The sequence below is a fragment of the Danio aesculapii genome, chromosome 13 (genome assembly GCF_903798145.1).
Source record: "Danio aesculapii chromosome 13, fDanAes4.1, whole genome shotgun sequence".
NCBI lineage: Eukaryota > Metazoa > Chordata > Actinopteri > Cypriniformes > Danionidae > Danio > Danio aesculapii.
The window spans coordinates 4740347-4757663 of NC_079447.1; the positions used below are offsets into that span (position 1 = coordinate 4740347).

At 38.2% G+C, this 17317-nt stretch overlaps 1 protein-coding gene across 3 annotated transcripts in view; it reads left to right on the forward strand.

Annotated features, from left to right (window-relative positions):
• golga4 (golgin A4) overlaps window positions 1–17317 on the forward strand; it is a 92569-nt gene that overhangs the window by 19620 nt on the left and 55632 nt on the right. For 2 of the 3 annotated variants that reach the window (XM_056471377.1, XM_056471379.1), the window contains 6 exons: window positions 1133–1447; window positions 3464–3511; window positions 3636–3692; window positions 9933–10031; window positions 10101–10242; window positions 15055–15251. In XM_056471377.1, coding sequence (XP_056327352.1) covers window positions 1133–1447; window positions 3464–3511; window positions 3636–3692; window positions 9933–10031; window positions 10101–10242; window positions 15055–15251 — 858 coding nt within the window. The remainder of the gene's footprint in view (window positions 1–1132; window positions 1448–3463; window positions 3512–3635; window positions 3693–9932; window positions 10032–10100; window positions 10243–15054; window positions 15252–17317) is intronic. The other variant, XM_056471378.1, reaches the window with a different exon arrangement.

Consider the following 17317-nt stretch of genomic DNA (forward strand, 5'->3'; position numbering starts at 1 on the left):
GATTTGTATTTGTAGTTAAATATGTTTCATTTAAATATATGTTACTTAAATATATTTGGAATATTACATTAAATTAGTTCTTTTGTGGTATTTCCACCCTTGATTTTATAGTTTTATTTATTTTTTGATTGTTTATTTTAGAGAAGTGGTTCCCAGAATGGGGGTTGGGACCCATCGGGGGGTCATGGGACAAAGAGCTGGGTCACTGGGTGATTTCCAAAAATCGAATTCGTTTTATCAGAATCAGAATTACCATATTTTAATATTTTATCCATAACCTACAGAAGAAAAAAAAGTAGTTATTAGTTATATTAAAACAACAACATGCAAATAACAAGCCAGTAGCCTTTTGATTTTTTTAATTATTTTTTACATTAATTAATTTATTTATTCATTTTTGCGACCCCTGGGGTGATTGTTAAATCATAATAATAATAATATTAAAGAGTCAGCACATTAATTTTTTTGGTACCAGGTTAAACTTTCTGACACCTGACGCTACAGACCACAACTCAACTCTGAGTGGCGTTCTTTATAATTAAATGATGAATAGACTTGGGCCTATTGGTATGTGTGCGCATACTTAACATTGTGTAAAGTTTATATATTTATAACCACCTTAGAGGATATTGGGGGTTGCAAGTCGCTGGCATTGTACTTTTGGAGGTCACAGGCTGAAAAGTTTGGAAACTCCTGTTTTAGAGCAATGCGACTTGTTGTTTTATGCATATTTACTTTGGAAATCATGGTTTTGAAATTTTGGTTATCACGGCAGAATGAACCGCCAACTTATCCAGCATTTGTTTTACACAGCAAATCCCTTTCCAGCTGCAACCCAGTACTGGAAAACATCCATACACTCTCACATTCACACACGCACACACACAATAAGGCCAATGTAGCTTTTTCAAATCACCAATACTGCATGTGTTTAGACTGTGGGGGAAACCGGAGCACCCGGAGGAAACCTACGCTAACATGGGGAGAACATGCAAACTCCACACAGAAACGCTGACTGACCCAGCCGGGGCTTGAACCAGCAGCCTTTTTGCTTTAAAACAACAGTGCTAACCAATGAGCTACCAAAAAGACCTTAAAAGAATTGTTCAGATTATCATTGTCTGTCCTGCAGAGAGAGGAGTCTCAGTCTCTGGCACAGAAGCTCCAGCAGAAGGTCTCCTCTGTGGAGTCTTTGCTCCGGGGATCAGGACGCAGTGAAGGGCTATTCCGCTCTGGCTCGCGAGACAGCCTGATCAGAAGCTCCTCCAGAGAATCGCTTACTCAGACCGGAGAGAATGAAGCGCCCGCATACGACCCTCCGTCAGACATCGAGAGCGAGGCGGAGGATTCGCCCGGCAGCGTGGAGAGTCTGTCCAGAGAGCAGCTGCTCCACCGTCTGCACCGAGTGGAGAGAAGCCTTGGGAACTACAGAGGGAAATACTCAGAGGTAGGCATGGACCGGTATAAGATTCTGACAGTGTGATAACCTTGGATTAAAATATCACAGTTTCATGGTATTGTGATCACTGCTCTAACATATCTTCTTTTTTTAAATGTCTGGATATAAAACAACAACTTTATTCCCCCATTGAACACAATATATTTTATCTTCAGAAACATTTAAAATATTTTGGAACCGTAAACATGTCAGACTAAATAATTAAAATCCATCACTAAAATATATATATATATATATATATATATATATATATATATATATATATATATATATATATATATATTTGTTTCACGACTTGAAAGGGCGTCTTTTGAGATCTTTTTTTTCTGTTCATGGTAGTGATAGTGGTATCTATTGATCAGTATTATAGGAATTTAAGATTACATATGAAGAGTTCAGATGCAAAACTCTAAATCCATCAGACCTCTTTTCTTGTAAATGAGCATTTTCTATCAGGCTCCTATAATTAGGCTAAGAAGTTTAATTTTATATGTAATGATAGCGTTATTATCTAGTAAATAAAATAACTTTTTTTTTTTTCATAAATGTCACTTTAGACAATTCTTTGGTTTTTAACAAATTAGATTTTTTTTCTGCATCAAAACCAGCTAAATCCACCTCTGCTTTTTTTGCAAAAACCTCTAAATCCACCTATCGGGACAAGACAGCGTATTTAGTTGAAAAATCACTAAAGATGCAATTAAAAATTATTTTTCCAAACATAAAACGCATTACACCAACCACCTAAAATTAAAAATACATCTGTCAAGTAAGTGGCAGTTCATTCCGCTGTGGTAAATCAGGGAAAAAGCAGAAGGAAAATGAATGAATGAAATCTGTCAATTAATTGCATTAATCAATAACATTAAAACTGACATTAATTAATTAATTAATTAAATCTGAATGATCTGTTGTCAATTCTGATATTTGGGATTTAGATTTTAAATGTAAACATTGTAAACTAAGCTTGGTAGATTCAAATAAAACATTGTGAAACATCAAAATCTGTACATTGTCCATTAATATTAAAAGCTTATCAGACGTATAGGTAATATGAAGTATTACAAATAATGTAAAGTTTTATAGATTTTATTTATCTTTTAAAAAAATAGCTTAAATTAGCTAATAAAACACAAGGTGGGCCTACTGGGCAAAAAGGGGATGCCTCTCAGACAATTTTAGAAGCTGTCATTTATTCATTCATCCTCACCATACTCGGTCTCTTGGTCTCTTGTTTATCCTCATAGCATCCATGTGGGATAAAAGAAAGACATCTTAACTCTGTCTTTTGTGAAACGGTGTTGCTGTTTGATGAATAGTAAATCGGACTCATTCAAAGTAGCGCCGCAGCGCAAACAAACGTTATGAATGCATGTTACACTTCTGACTGCACAGTGTGTTTTCATTTTCTTATAATGCGCAAAGTTTTGAGGTAAGGGACATTTTCATTCACTGACAGTCGGACAGGCTCATCCAGTTCATCAAACTCCGTCTTTTAAAAACAAAATCGAAATATATATACATACACATACATACACATACATGCATACATACATATACATACATGCATACATATACATACATGCATGCATACATATACATACATACATGCATGCATACATACATGCATGCATATTTATATATATATATATATATATATATATAAAATAATAATATTTATGTACTGTGACCTTTCCATCTAGTCACCTATACAGTTACCTATACATACACACACACACACACACACACACACACACACACACACACACACACACACACAAACAACCACACACCTGCCAGTACCTGACTGTTTTTTTTTTTGTTATTATTTTTCATATTTTTTTGTTGTTTTTTTCTTATTGTTTTCCATTTCCAAGTCATAGTTGTAAGACGAAAAGTCACTTTTATATTTATTGTTGACTCCATTTACTTGTCAATAATGTAAAGATGGTTGCCAGGTTGATGATTTTTACCCAACTGAGGATTTGTTTGTTCCTCTTTCAGTTGGTGACAGCCTACAGAACCGCACAGCGAGATAAAGAGAAAACTCAGGTAATTTCCCATTCAGCGGATGCAGCAGAGTGAATGCAGCTCCGGGGATGTTTTCTAATGTTTTTCCTTTAATGAGCTGCTCTGATATTAGTGTGCCATTCGTCTCTGCCTGTGTGTTTTTCAGGCAATCCTCAGCCAGAGTCAAGATAAAGCCCTGAGAAGAATAGGAGAGCTCAGAGAGGTTTGTCTCTTGCTGTTTTCTGACACACACATACACACGTTTCTTCTTCATCATTGGCTCCAGGCAGTGTTTTTCCTCCTTTCATATCTCTATTAGTCGGCGGTTCACACTGTGTACTTACAGACAGCAGGAAACAGCTTTCAGAATGCAGATAAATGCCTGGAATATGACGCACGGCAGACCTGCTTTGAATTATTTAATGAATGTATAAATGCATGTTATGCAGAGGCTTGTGGTTAGTAGTAGTCGTTTGTTAAATAATAATACTTTCATTTAGAAAATTAGCTTTAAATTGATATCAATTTTTAGAATACAGTGTCCCTTGCCTTCGCAGTTTCAAGATTGACATGATTTTTTTTTACATCGCATTATGTTCTGCATCCTAAATGGCTGTAGACCGTCAATCAATATTCCCGTGCCAAGTCTCCTGTACAGTTCAGAATGCGTTCAGCTTGCCAAATGTACATGTAAATACACAAATGTAAATCTTCGATCACTAGCAGTGTGACTCTGACGTTCTGTACTGTGTATGTTTGCAATTTTTCTCCCTAATAAACCCTACAATGTCAGCAAAACCTTCTGCACCCTGAAAGGCACCTGCGGTAGGCAATGGTCTCAAACTCAATTCCAGGAGGGCCGCGCAGTTTTGCTCCAACCACCTCCAACTCCCACCTGCTTAATGGTCTCTAGTACACTTGAACACCTTGATTAGTTGGATCAGCTGTGTTTGATTAGGATCAGAGCAAAACTGTGCAGAGCTGCGGCCCTCCAGGAATCCAGTTTGAGACTTGTGTGCTAAAGAAAGGTAGAAGTTACGCGAGTGTTTAAGCAAGAGAGAAAAGTGTATTAAGTGTGTAATGAGGGGTTTTACAGCCTAAAAACATCTATACAGGGTTCACACGGTCCTGGAAAACCTGGAAAAGTCTTGGAATTTTGACAAGGCGTTTCCAGGCCTGGAAAAGTTTTGGAAAAACAAACAAGCCTAAAATATTTAGGAAAAGCCATGAATATTAATTTGTTTAACAAAAATCAATCTACTTGAATATGCTTGAGGGGATAATATTGGGTAAGTTTTAAAGGGCACCTATGGTAAAAAAATTACTTTTCAGGCTGTTTGGACAGACATATGTGCATGTATGGTGTATAGAGCGTCATATTGGGGTGAAATAAACACACCCAGTGCTTTTTTTCAATTTAACAACATAAAAACGGTGGACCAATTGGAGCGGTTTTCAAACCGACCGCAACTTCACGTAGGAGTGCGGTCCCCCCGCCCACCGAATTGATTGACAGGCGCGTCATCATATCCTCAGTTTGTTGATTCACGTCCGCCATTTTCAGCTAAAGGAACACCCTAGCTCTATTTTTAGATGCAAGGCTCATTGGGCTCAACACAAGATCAATATTCTCCACATTATCACTCTAATCGGAATTATTGGTTGTATCGTTAGGTAGGTTTGCAAACGTGTGTACTTCTCATTGAGTCTACATTATACTTCAGCTGTTTGCATTTCTAGCGATCCCAGAAGCTCCCTGTGATCTTAACTAGCATGCGTTTTAGAATTCTAAACATAGGTTTCTATCAGGGTACACGCAAGTCGACGACTGGGCGCCGCGGACCGCTGCAGAAACCTATGTTTAGAAATGAAAAATGCGTGGCGCGACGATTCGGGACACTTCATGTTTCTGCCGCGCCACAGAGAGTGTCTGGTGTGCCGTGTCGCGGCTTCGAGCAGCGCATCCGCTGCCTCAGTCAAAGTTAATTCAGTGTGCGTGGTTATTAGTTTCTGTGTACAAGCTCGGCACTTGAAACTAGCACACAGTTGGCTGTAAAACTGTACAAAGACACATATGATTTTGTACTCTCTGCTCCTTCTCTCAGTCTGCCTGTCTGTGTTGCAAACACAAAGCGGGTGAGCTCATGGCCCCGCCCCCTTGTTACGTTAGGCGGGAAGCCAAAACTAGTCTACATGTGAAGCAACACACCCCTAAATCAGCGAACTGTGGACACGCCCCCAACATGACACTTTTTAACACATTATAATAAACAAATCTGAATTGTGTTTTAAACTGAACCTAAACTGGCACACTCAGAAGAACCAAAATATTAAATCATAAAAAAGAGGTAAACTATGTGCCCTTTAATACAATTGCGTGGTTCATCTCTTTATGCGATGTTCTCTGTTTGGGATAAAAAAAAAGCAACTCGCAGTTACAGCTTCGGCTCTCTTTCACTTGTATTTGTCGTTATTCAAGCTACATTTTTGAGTGTGGTGTCCAGAAAACATCTCTAACAGCAGGGCTAAGATACTGTGGGTGCTAAAAGCTAATTAGTACTATTCTTAAGTCTTATGAAAACACTAGCCAACATTTCTAAAATATTATCACCCAGACGGCAAGATATTTTCTAAAACTATTTTACAGATAATAAACATGCAGTGTACGTAGACATTACATGAAACATTAGGTTATGAATATTTACCTGAAAGTTTTGGAAAAGTCATGAAAAAGTCCTGGAATTTTAGTAGTAAAAATGTGGATGAGGGTGACGCAGTGGGTAGTGTTGTCACTTCATAGCAAGAAGGCTGCTGGTTTGAGCCTCGGCTGGGTCAGTTGGCGTTTCTGTGTGGAGTTTGCATGTTCCCCCCGCGTTGGCGTGGGTTTCCTCCAGGTGCTCCGGTTTCCCCCACAGTCCAAAGACATGCGGTACAGGTGAATTGGGTAGGCTAAAATAGTCTGTAGTGTATGAATGTGAATTAGTGTGTATGGATGTTTCCCAGAGATGGATTGCAGCTGGAAGGGCTTCCACTGTATAAAACATATGCTCGATAAGTTGGTGGTTTAATAAAGGATTAATAAAGGGACTAAGCCGAAAAGAAAATGAATGAAAATGTGTATGAACCCTGTTTATAACAGTGGTTCTCAAACTGTGGTACTGTAGGAATTAATCTGCCTCGTGTTTGAGCTGTGCAGTGCTGTAGCTACTTAATTAGGCCTATGCTACTGTATTTCAATACTGGTCATTATGGTGGAATATTGAAGAGACAATTTTTTTCGGGTGGTACTTGGTAAAAAAAATGTTTGAGAACCACTGATCTATAATGATTATCGGCTATTTGTAGAACGTAACTCTTGCGATTAACAAGGGACCACTGTAATTATTTTTAGAATTTTTCTGAACTTTCTGTTATCAAAGAAATTAGTTTTCCATGATAAAAAAATGAAGCAGTTGCAACTTTTCATCTTTGATAATATTAATAATAATAATAAAACAATCTATGTATTAAGATGATTTCTAAAGAATCATGTGACACTCAAGGCTGGAGTCACTTATTTTATGTTCATTTATTAATTTTCCTTCAGTTTAGTCCCTTATTTATCAGGAATCGCCACAACAAACACGGAGAGTCTAAAAATCCTTTTGTATGAGGAACTACTTTCTTCCGCCACTCATTCACATCTGCAGCTGACGTCAGAACAGCAGAAACCATTGCTCATTCACAAACGTCACTTTAGAGCTAGTGTTTGAATGATTCTCTAGTGTAATGTCTAAAGTGATGACAAAACAGGTGATTTTTGCTCACATTTAAGATTATAAGGCTGAACAGCATGAAATACCATCAGTCTACAGAGATTTCCCAATATTTCTCTGTTGTAATCGGGAGATCACAATAATTAACCCAGAAAAAGCCAACGTAAAGCAAACACTACCAGATTACTATGGTATAAATACAGCACTGCAAAATACAAAAGACAGAGATCGACTTAGAACGCCACTTACCTGATTTATAATGATTTACGCTGAGTTTTTTTCTCCGCTAAGGGCTTATTTTGCCGTCTCTGTCGTCATCTTGTTGCGGGAGGTCAATCGTCTTTGCTCTGCTCAGTATGACAGGCTGGTGGCCGCCAACACACTGAATCTCTGAAATTATAAATATTTTTAAAAGGCACTATCCTTATAAATAAACTGCATAGTTGCAATCTAAATAACGGCATTCTCGCCTATTATGTTCGCTAAAACTCGCTGCGTGTCGACACCTTGTGTCATAAAAGTAACAGAAAAGGCCTTTACTCCGGTTTCGCAGCGCATATTTTATCGGCGTGCATGTAAACAAGAGCAGGAGCAGCGTGTGTGGCGCGTGGGAATGTTTTTTTGCATGCATACGTCACTTTGCTTTCACCAGCGTTGTTTCGGTTGCACATAGAGAATACCAAACTTGTGAGTGCAAAAGACGCCAAATGTGATTGGCTCCAAACATCTTTATTCTGGGATAACCCCTCTAAATTAATACATTTGCATAAAGTAAATTATATCTCTTAAAGCTTACTGGGGCACGTTTTTTGTTTTGTTTTATTTTGTCTCCCCGTACCGCCCCTAGCAAGTTCCCGCCTTCGGCGATCGCCCATAAAATAATTTCAATTTGCTTTTTATTTTGACAAAACTGCCTGTGGGCCATTTTTATTGTCCATTCCTACAACATATGATAGCACCAAACTGCAGCGGACAAAATATCGAAATAGAAAATACAATTAGAAATACAAATAAAAATTACTTTAAACCTCTACTTTAATATAAGATATCAATTTATTTCACCAATTTATACAATTTATTTTTAATTAACGTAATATATATAATTAAAAAAAATTCATATATGCTTTTTAATTGTATATTTTATTTGAATAATATAGTTTGGTTACTTTAATTTTGCTTTTTGATGCATAATAAAAAACACATTAACAGTGTAATAATAGTTTACAGTATTGCAGTTTTTTATAATCAAGTAAAAGAAACAATAAGTGAGCACACATGACGAAATGCTTAAAATTTCTGCCAACCCGACTCTACACCATAACTTTTCAATCCAGATGGACGGGGCAACCATTACTGCATCCAAAATGGTAAAAAGCCTTGGAGTAACGATTGATGACCAACTAAACTTCTCTGACCACATTTCTAGAACTGCTCGATCTTGCAGATTCGCACTCAGAAAGGTCCGACCCTTCATATCTGAACATGCAGCTCAACATATTGTTCAAGCTCTTGTTCTCTCCAAACTGGATTATTGCAACTCTCTACTAGCCGGGCTTCCAGCTAATTCTATCAAACCTCTTCAGCTGCTTCAGAACGCAGCAGCACGAGTGGTCTTTGATGAACCCAAAAGAGCACATGTCACTCCGCTACTCACCCGTTTGCACTGGCTGCCAGTTGCTGCTTGCATCGAATTTAAAGCTCTGATGTTTGCTTACAAAGCGACCTCTGGCTTTGCTCCTTCGTATCTGCTCTCACTTCTGCAGATTTATGTGCCCTCCAGAAACTTGCGTTCTGTGAATGAACGTCGCCTCATGGTTCCATCCCTAAGAAGGAAGAAATCACTTTCCAGAACTCTCACATTCAATCTGCCCAGTTGGTGGAATGAACTCCCTAACTACATCAGAACAGCAGAGTCACTTGCTGTCTTCAAGAAACGACTAAAAACTGAACTGTTTAGTCTCCACTTTCCTTCCTAATCTGTAACTGCCTCTCTGGCTATACCACTAACTGTACTCTCTCACAAATTACATCACTAATGCCTTGCTTCTTAGACTTTACACACCTGAAACTTGTCTATAGCACTTGTTCACTGTTGCTCTTATAGTTGTGTAAATTGCTTCCTTGTCCTCATTTGTAAGTCGCTTTGGATAAAAGCGTCTGCTAAATGACTAAATGTAAATGTAATGAAAACAATATATGTTTAATGTGTTTTTTATCCCTTTTGTTTTGTTCAAATTGACAATTGTTTCATTATGTTGGTGACTATTTGTGTAAAGCCATACAAATTTGACCTCTTTCCTACAGGGAAAAGCAGCAACAATCAAGAGTGCATGATTATATATTGTCATGGCTTTTTAAACACAAAAATGTCCTTATAATGGAAATCAATTGGGCAAAACAGCAACCAACATAACGAAAGGGTGATCAAGTTGCCCAGAGTGTATTGTTGAGATTTTGAAAATCAAAGCATTTTCCCAAATTATGTGTCAAAGCCACCAAAAATCATTTCATTTGCTGTAACACAGAAATCTGTAGTCAAATTAAGCCTCTGAATCGCCCCAAAGTGGATGAAAACATCCTCAACAGCACACAAGGGTTAATATATTGACATAATATATTTTTAAAACAATTTAAGATACATGAATCTTCCAGCTGACCAATGTTATGTTAATTTCTCTGCGATATGAAAGCACACATTTCATCCTCAGGAGCTCCAGATGGACCAGCAGGCCAAAAAACACCTGCAGGAGGAGTTTGATGCTGCTCTGGAGGAGAAAGACCAGATGATCACTGTCCTCCACACGCAGGTATGTGTCTATACAGCAGTGTGTGTTTCCAGTGGAATAAGATGTGATTGTGTGGCTGTGTGTGTTCAGGTGTCTCTCCTGAAGAAACGCCTGCAGGCGTCCGGCGGTGTGCTTTCCTCTGAGCTCGAGGTTTCTCCTGCCACAGATACGGTTGATGCCAATTCTGACATTCAGAGCCCTTCGAAAGATGACAACTCCACGTTAAATTCAGGTGTGTGTCTGTGCATGTTTCTCAGTGCATCCTAAATATTTATGTATTAGTATTGGGATTAGTATTGTATCGATATCACATTGATATTTTAAAGCTGCAGTATGTAGGATTAACACCTAGTGGTTGACATGGGTATTGCAGTCCAAATTCAAAACATCCATTGAGTTTTTTGAGCCTTCATGACTGGAATATCATACGCAGTGTTTTCTATAGAGATGCACCGATACCATTTTTTTGTATCCGATCCCGATACCAAAAATCTGAGAAATCAGAATATCGACCGATACAGATCTGTTACGGTGACGTTTTTTTATTTATTTATTTTTTACTTAATGTAGTTTCTTTAGTTTTGGTAATAAACTCAAATAATATATCTTCTTTAGTAAAAATCATAGACTGTAAAATACATGGACGTAGTATCCGTGACGTCACCCATAGATTTCTAAACACTGCAAAAGAAGCTACAAGTAGGCGCGGCCAACCGTCGCCATTTTGGTCGCGCGTCATCGCACCCACGGCGGGATACCAAACAAGGGCAAAGAGGCGGAGAGAGAGCGGAGCTACAGACACCTGCTGGCACTTTGCTTAGACCTGGCAGACAGACTTTACTTTGGGAGAAACGCTTAATACTTTATTACCTGCGACTCGTTTGTGTTCTGACCACATGTGCTTGGCTGTACACTATATCAATAAAGTGTTTAGCCTTTTAAAAACACTGTTGTAATACATTGAGCCACTAAACATTGTTCTTATGACGTTTTTCTACAGGAGGAAAACGCAAATTACTTCCAAACACTTCAGATATAGTGTGTGTTAGTAAATGCAAGACTATTGATGAAATCCAGGCATAACACTGTATGACAACGCTTCAGATGACTGTTCTAGAGCCTACAGCTAATCAATCTGTCAGATTCTGGGGTGCATTACAGCTCTAAAGAAAAATATTAATAATAAATGAACATAAATAAAACAAATACATTTATAGAGATGGTATACAAGTATATAACTTTACTCACATGGGAAACGAGGCCACATGAATTTTTTGTGAGCACAATTAAATGCACACAGCATCCCATATCATCTGATAATTGTAAGAAATAAGTCCAAAAGGCAGCTGACAGTGTAAAGCCACATAAAACAACAAAAAATTCGATGAATATGCCGAGATCAGTGGCTAATCTGCCGGATTGACGTGAAATGGCGCGACCAGCGAGACCTAGCTGTCACTCAAGTGACCACGCCCTAAATTATGCAAACTTAATATAACCTAATATAAAGGAAATGGATGAGTTATAAAAAAATTCACCCTCCTCACAGTTGTCATGGAGGGTAATAATAGCTATATGAACCAAAATCATTCTTTGTACCAGGCTGTTAACACCTTTTTTTCTGCTGTAAAGTTGGCCATTCTAACAGCGGGCTCAATTGCAAATTGCTCTATTATGGAGCCAGGACTAGCGGAATTTTGATGAATTGCAGTTTTAGTAACTTCCGTATTGGCTTCCCGAGGGAGAGCGGGAGGTTGCTGCTTGGTAAAAATAAGGCCTATTGTATATGACAGACGGCACAATCTAACTAAAAACATGATGCTTGCTGTTAATAGGCTACATTATTTGAGCATTCGTTATGACACTGATATAATCTGTTGTGGTTCAGCTTTTTTCTAAAAATTTTCTTTGAAACCTGTAATAGGCTGCTACTATTGACACCAATCGTTGGTAAAATAACCATCCTTTTAGCAAAGCCTGATATTTTCCTGCAGGTTTAAACTAAACCTTCTGAGTCCAGTTTTACTTAATAAACACTCCCTCAAAACAGGTCAAACAGGTCTGTTAGATAAAATATTAAAATAAATAAAATGACAGTGAAATATTCACAGTTTCAGATTAGCCTATATTCGGCTAAATCATTTTCTGTTAATGACAATCCATATTGCGCCCGTCAGTTTCACTATTATTAATTTAATCAGCTACTTTGACCACAATGAGCCAGGCTTTACAAACTATTCACAGCACTGAAAGTATTCCCCTTGGAAGAATAAACTCAGTCGGGAGGATGAGAGAACAGAAATTTATTGTGAGAATAATTTTACGGAGCAACACATATCGCGTCTGCGCAGCCGAATGCGTGAATGAAGCGCTTGATGCGTCAGACACAGCGTGCAGCCCGCCGGTATCTGTGGACACTTCCAAAACAGCAGCACAAATAGAAGAAATCAGTGCGTTGATGATCTGTCTTATGTATTATTGAGTCTTTTCTGATTTAAAGTTTCTGGTTGGCCTATTTTGTGTGTGAAGAGCAGGTAATAACCCTACTCCAGTGCTGATCAAACAGACACAGCGCAACATGATTTAGAAACAGCAATGTTGCAACATGGAGCAAACTCAATGTTGCATGTCAAATGGCTCGTTTCCACTGACTGGTACAGTACGGTACGGTTCGGTTTGGTACGGGTCATCTTTATCAGGCTTGCGTTTCCACTAACAAGGGTACCCTTTTGGTGGGCGTGGTGTATGACAGAAAGTTTCAGTCGACGTCATTCTCAATCGAGGAAATGTCTACAGTATAGCTGTACGGGTCACTTACATATCATATGAAAAGCTCTTCTCACAAAACAGATGCGTCATACACATAAATACTTGTGTAGAAATGTTTATTACTAACTTTTCAATGAACATGAGTTGATTATAACTGCAGATCAATGACAGTGCGAAACAGCCTACTGTAACGTCTGTAATTATATTAAATAACTAAATAAATGAACATATATAAACACATACAGCCCCTTACAGTCTCCGATATGTTACCAACTACAGAAGAACTACACACAGCAGACATTTAGTCCGTATTTAGGTTCAAAACAACACAAAATATAGCCTACAGTCAGTGTAAACCTCTCATCTGTGTCTGTAATCTTCAGCAGCACATGTCGCCTCTGTTAGAGAGTAATTCCATCATTCCCAGTTCATATTAGTCCAAAAGGTGAAGATAATAAGTTAGTTAAACATGGCATTTTGTTCATGTTTGCTGAATAATAATGTGCTCCTTTTTTCCGGCTTCTCCTTTGTTTCTTCACGCTTCACTCTCGCGTTTGTCAGTGTCTGACAGGATCGGGTTTCAAAAGCACGTCAATAATCAAGCGCAGGTTATTATCATCAGCTCAAGAAGTTTGTTATTTCAGATATAATGTTAGACGCACGCGAGCGCTAGCAAGAAAGCTAAACCGCTCGCGCCTCAGACTGGCTCGTAAAAAACTACGGGGCACAGGGTAAATCTGCTCTCCTTCTTGGCTTTGTGGCTGTTTATCAAGAAGATGACAAGGTTTGTTTGAGCCCAGATCGACCATGGCTCGTTATTATATGTATTTATAATTCCGCTATAATCTCTCGCTGTGTATTTCAAACATGGTGGGTTTTTTGTTTTCATTCTGGCTTGTTGCGTAAGCGAATGACGTATCTGTAAACCAATAGCGTTCAGCTGCGTGTGTGGCTCCGCCTTTTGGTACCCTTTCTCGTGTTTGGTACCCTTTCGAAAGGGTGCCGAAAAAGTGGTACGCTAGGGTTCGGTTCGGTGTGCTTTTTGACAGTGGAAACTTCCATAAAAGCGTACCAAACCGAACCGTACCGCACCACTCAGTGGAAACGGGCCAAAAATGAACCCATTTAATGCAGAACTAAATGCATTTCTCCACTGATCATTTAAACTAACAGAAACAAATAGTCTTGGAGAAAGTTTTATGTGTTGTCATAAACAAACATGACACGCAGCTTAAATGGAGAATGAATGACAGGCGCAGTGGAGGGAAGCGCTGAACTGAATATGAATTGAAGCACGTGAATATTCATCTGTACTTCACAGTAAGCTGTAGAATGGCTTCAGAACATTTGGCAAATATTAGGCCTACATGACAACTTTCTAGTGCCTTATAGGCTACCTTCATGGCTTTTGTTGTATTATAAACACAGAATATAGCACACACGCAGGATTGGATTTGGATTGGTACCAGCTGGCCGATATCTGATCCAGCAAAAATATGCGATGCCAAACCGATATCCGATCCAAGTATCGAGATTGGTGCATCGCTAGTTTTCCACCAAGGCAACCCAGGGTGCTGGAATGTAATTAGGTATGCTGGCAGTGGGCTGGTTATAGACACCAAAACAAAGGCAGACATTCCCATACAGAACGCACATGTTCAAAGCAGAATATCTGACTTCAGCATTGTTTTTCGTATCAACAAAGTTGCTCACTTAACATGTTTCTCAAATATCTGCAAACATTATGGTATTTTTATGCATTTTTTTAATACAAAAATGTACATAGAGCACCTTTAAAGTGTTTGTGAACACAAATCACACCATCTTCTACTCTTCATGAAAACAAATTCTGACTTAGCCGATTGATGATGCATTTTCTCATTGAGTATATTGCGAAGTGCCTTTATTTATATTTGGTATATTTTTTATATTATATCTTTTTGTATTTATTTTCTCCTCAATTTTACCAAATTTCTTTGTGTTTATTGTATGTTTCCATTTCGCTTGTAGTGTTTTAATTATTTGTATGCATCCAGGGTCTGAGAGTAATGTCACTTCAATTCTCTGCATGTCTGTACATGTGGCAGAATTGACAATAAACCTGACTTTGAACAATTGCACACTGCATTGGCTTACAGAAATGTATATGTAGGTTCAAGTTCATACTTTAAAAATATAAACCGGGTGAAAAATCTGTATCAATATTGGTGAACCTGTCCCTGTAATTGCAGTTTCCCACCCTTAGTTAACAGAAGTTATGTGTGCGTGTGTCCAGCAGAGGGCAGTCTAGACCCGGGCAGTGCTGTGGATGTAGAGGGTCTCCAGAAGCGGGTCAGAAGGCAGGAGTCTCTCCTCCAGAGGTGTAAAGAGATGATCCGCAGCAGTAAAGAGCGCTCTGCTCAGCTCAGCAGTGAGAACGAGGTCTTACAGCAGCAGCTGCAGGAGAGACTGCAGGAGCTGGAGAAGATGAAGGTACACAAACGTCAACTATCACAAGACATGGAGAACTTATTTACATCTTACTCCTACGTATATTCAGACATGATTTATTTGGATTATTTTAATTTTGTGTTCTATACATGCACTGTTCTTTTTGTATAATAAGAATATGTATAAATGTATATGTCTAAGTATAATGTATAAAAAATTGTGATTTATTTTTTAAAGTAATTTTCTTCTATCTTGCAGTGTGATTTAATTTTTTATTGTATGTAATTATATTTTTTTATAATTGATGCATAGTTTTAAACTATTTTGTTTTAAAGTCTTTTGATTTATACAATTTTTAATATTCAGTTTTATTTTATTCATGCATGGCTTATTTATTTTTTATATCTTCCTCCGTTGTGTTTGGTTTTGAGCATGCTTTCTGAATCTGCTTGTGTGTGTGAACAGTCAGAGCAGAGGTTAACAGTTGACCTCAAACACACATTACACCCCCTCCAAACCCACCGTCACACTCGCTAAAACACACCAGCTGAACCTGGACTCACTGACTTTTCTTGGCCACTAAATCATTTTCGATTAGTCTGGAACTCTGGAGATTTGTCTGAATTTAAACTAGTAGAATAGAAATAGTTTTTGTCATTTTTATAAGACATTGTAATTGTTTAAGAAGGTAAATATCCAGTGAGCGGCAGTTCTGTGGGCGCAAATACCTTGATGATGCTAGAGGTCAGAGGAGAATGGCCAGACTGGTCCAGCTGATAGAAAGGCAACAGTAACTCAAATAATCACTCATTACAGCCGAGGTCTGCGGAAGAACATCTCTGAACACACAACATGTCCAACCTTGAGGCGGATGGGCTACAGCAGCAGAAGACCACACCGGGTGCCACTCCTGTCAGCTAAGAACAGGAAACTGAGGCTACAATTCACACAGGCTCACCAAAACTGGACAATAGAAGATTGGAGAAACGTTGCCTGGTCTGATGAGTCTTGCTGATTTCTGCTGAGACATTTAGATGGGAGGGTCAGAATTTGGCGTCAATAACATGAAATCATGGATCCATCCTAGATCCATCCAGAATCATTGGTTTATGATTCTGGATCCATCAATGTTTCAGGCTGGTGGTGGTGGTGTAATGCTGTGGGGGATATTTTCTTGGCACACTTTGGGCCCATTAGTACCAATTGAGGATCGTGTCACCCCACAGCCAACCTGAGTATTGTTGCTGACCATGTCCATCCCTTTATGACCACAGTGTACCCATCTTCTGATGGCTACTTCCAGCAGGATAACACACCATGTCATAAAGCGTGAATCATCTCAGACTGGTTTCTTGAACATGACAATGAGTTCACTGTACTCAAATGGCCTCCACAGTCAACAGATATCAATCCAATAGAGCACCTTTGGGATGTGGTGGAATGGAAGATTCGCATCATGGATGTGCAGCAACTGTGTGATGCTATCATGTCAACATGGAGCAAAATCTTTGAGGAATATTTACAATATCTTGTTAAATCCAAATCCTTGTGGTCCAACCCGGTAATTAGTAAGGTGTACCTTATAAAGTGGCCAATGAATGTATGTTTACTTTAGTGCCTTTACTGAATGAGCACTGTGCTACGTCCGACAGATCGAACTACTATGTTTTTCTCTTCTTTTTAACTCTTTTATAACACATTTTATCAGCTTTTATTTTATTTTATTTTTATTCTGTTTGTTTTTATTTCTCTTATAATTGTTTCTTTTATTCCTGTTTATGTAAAGCACTTTGAATTGCCACTGTGTATGAAATGTGCTATATAAATAAACTTGCCTTGCCTTGCCTTGCCTAGTCAGAGTACAAATAGTATATATCCTAAGGTCTATATTTTTCCAAAAAGTATTTTTTTTTTATTATGTTTTCCAGATTTTAATTCTTATTAGTTAATAATTATTTAATTAATTATTAGTTAAAAAGTACCAACATTAAGCATGTTCCTATTTCAATCAAACATACAAAATGTCAGAAACTGGTTGGAAAAAATCTTTGAAAAAAAATGAAAGATTTCTTTTGTCAGTGATAGTTTTTTTTGTTTCTATTTTATCA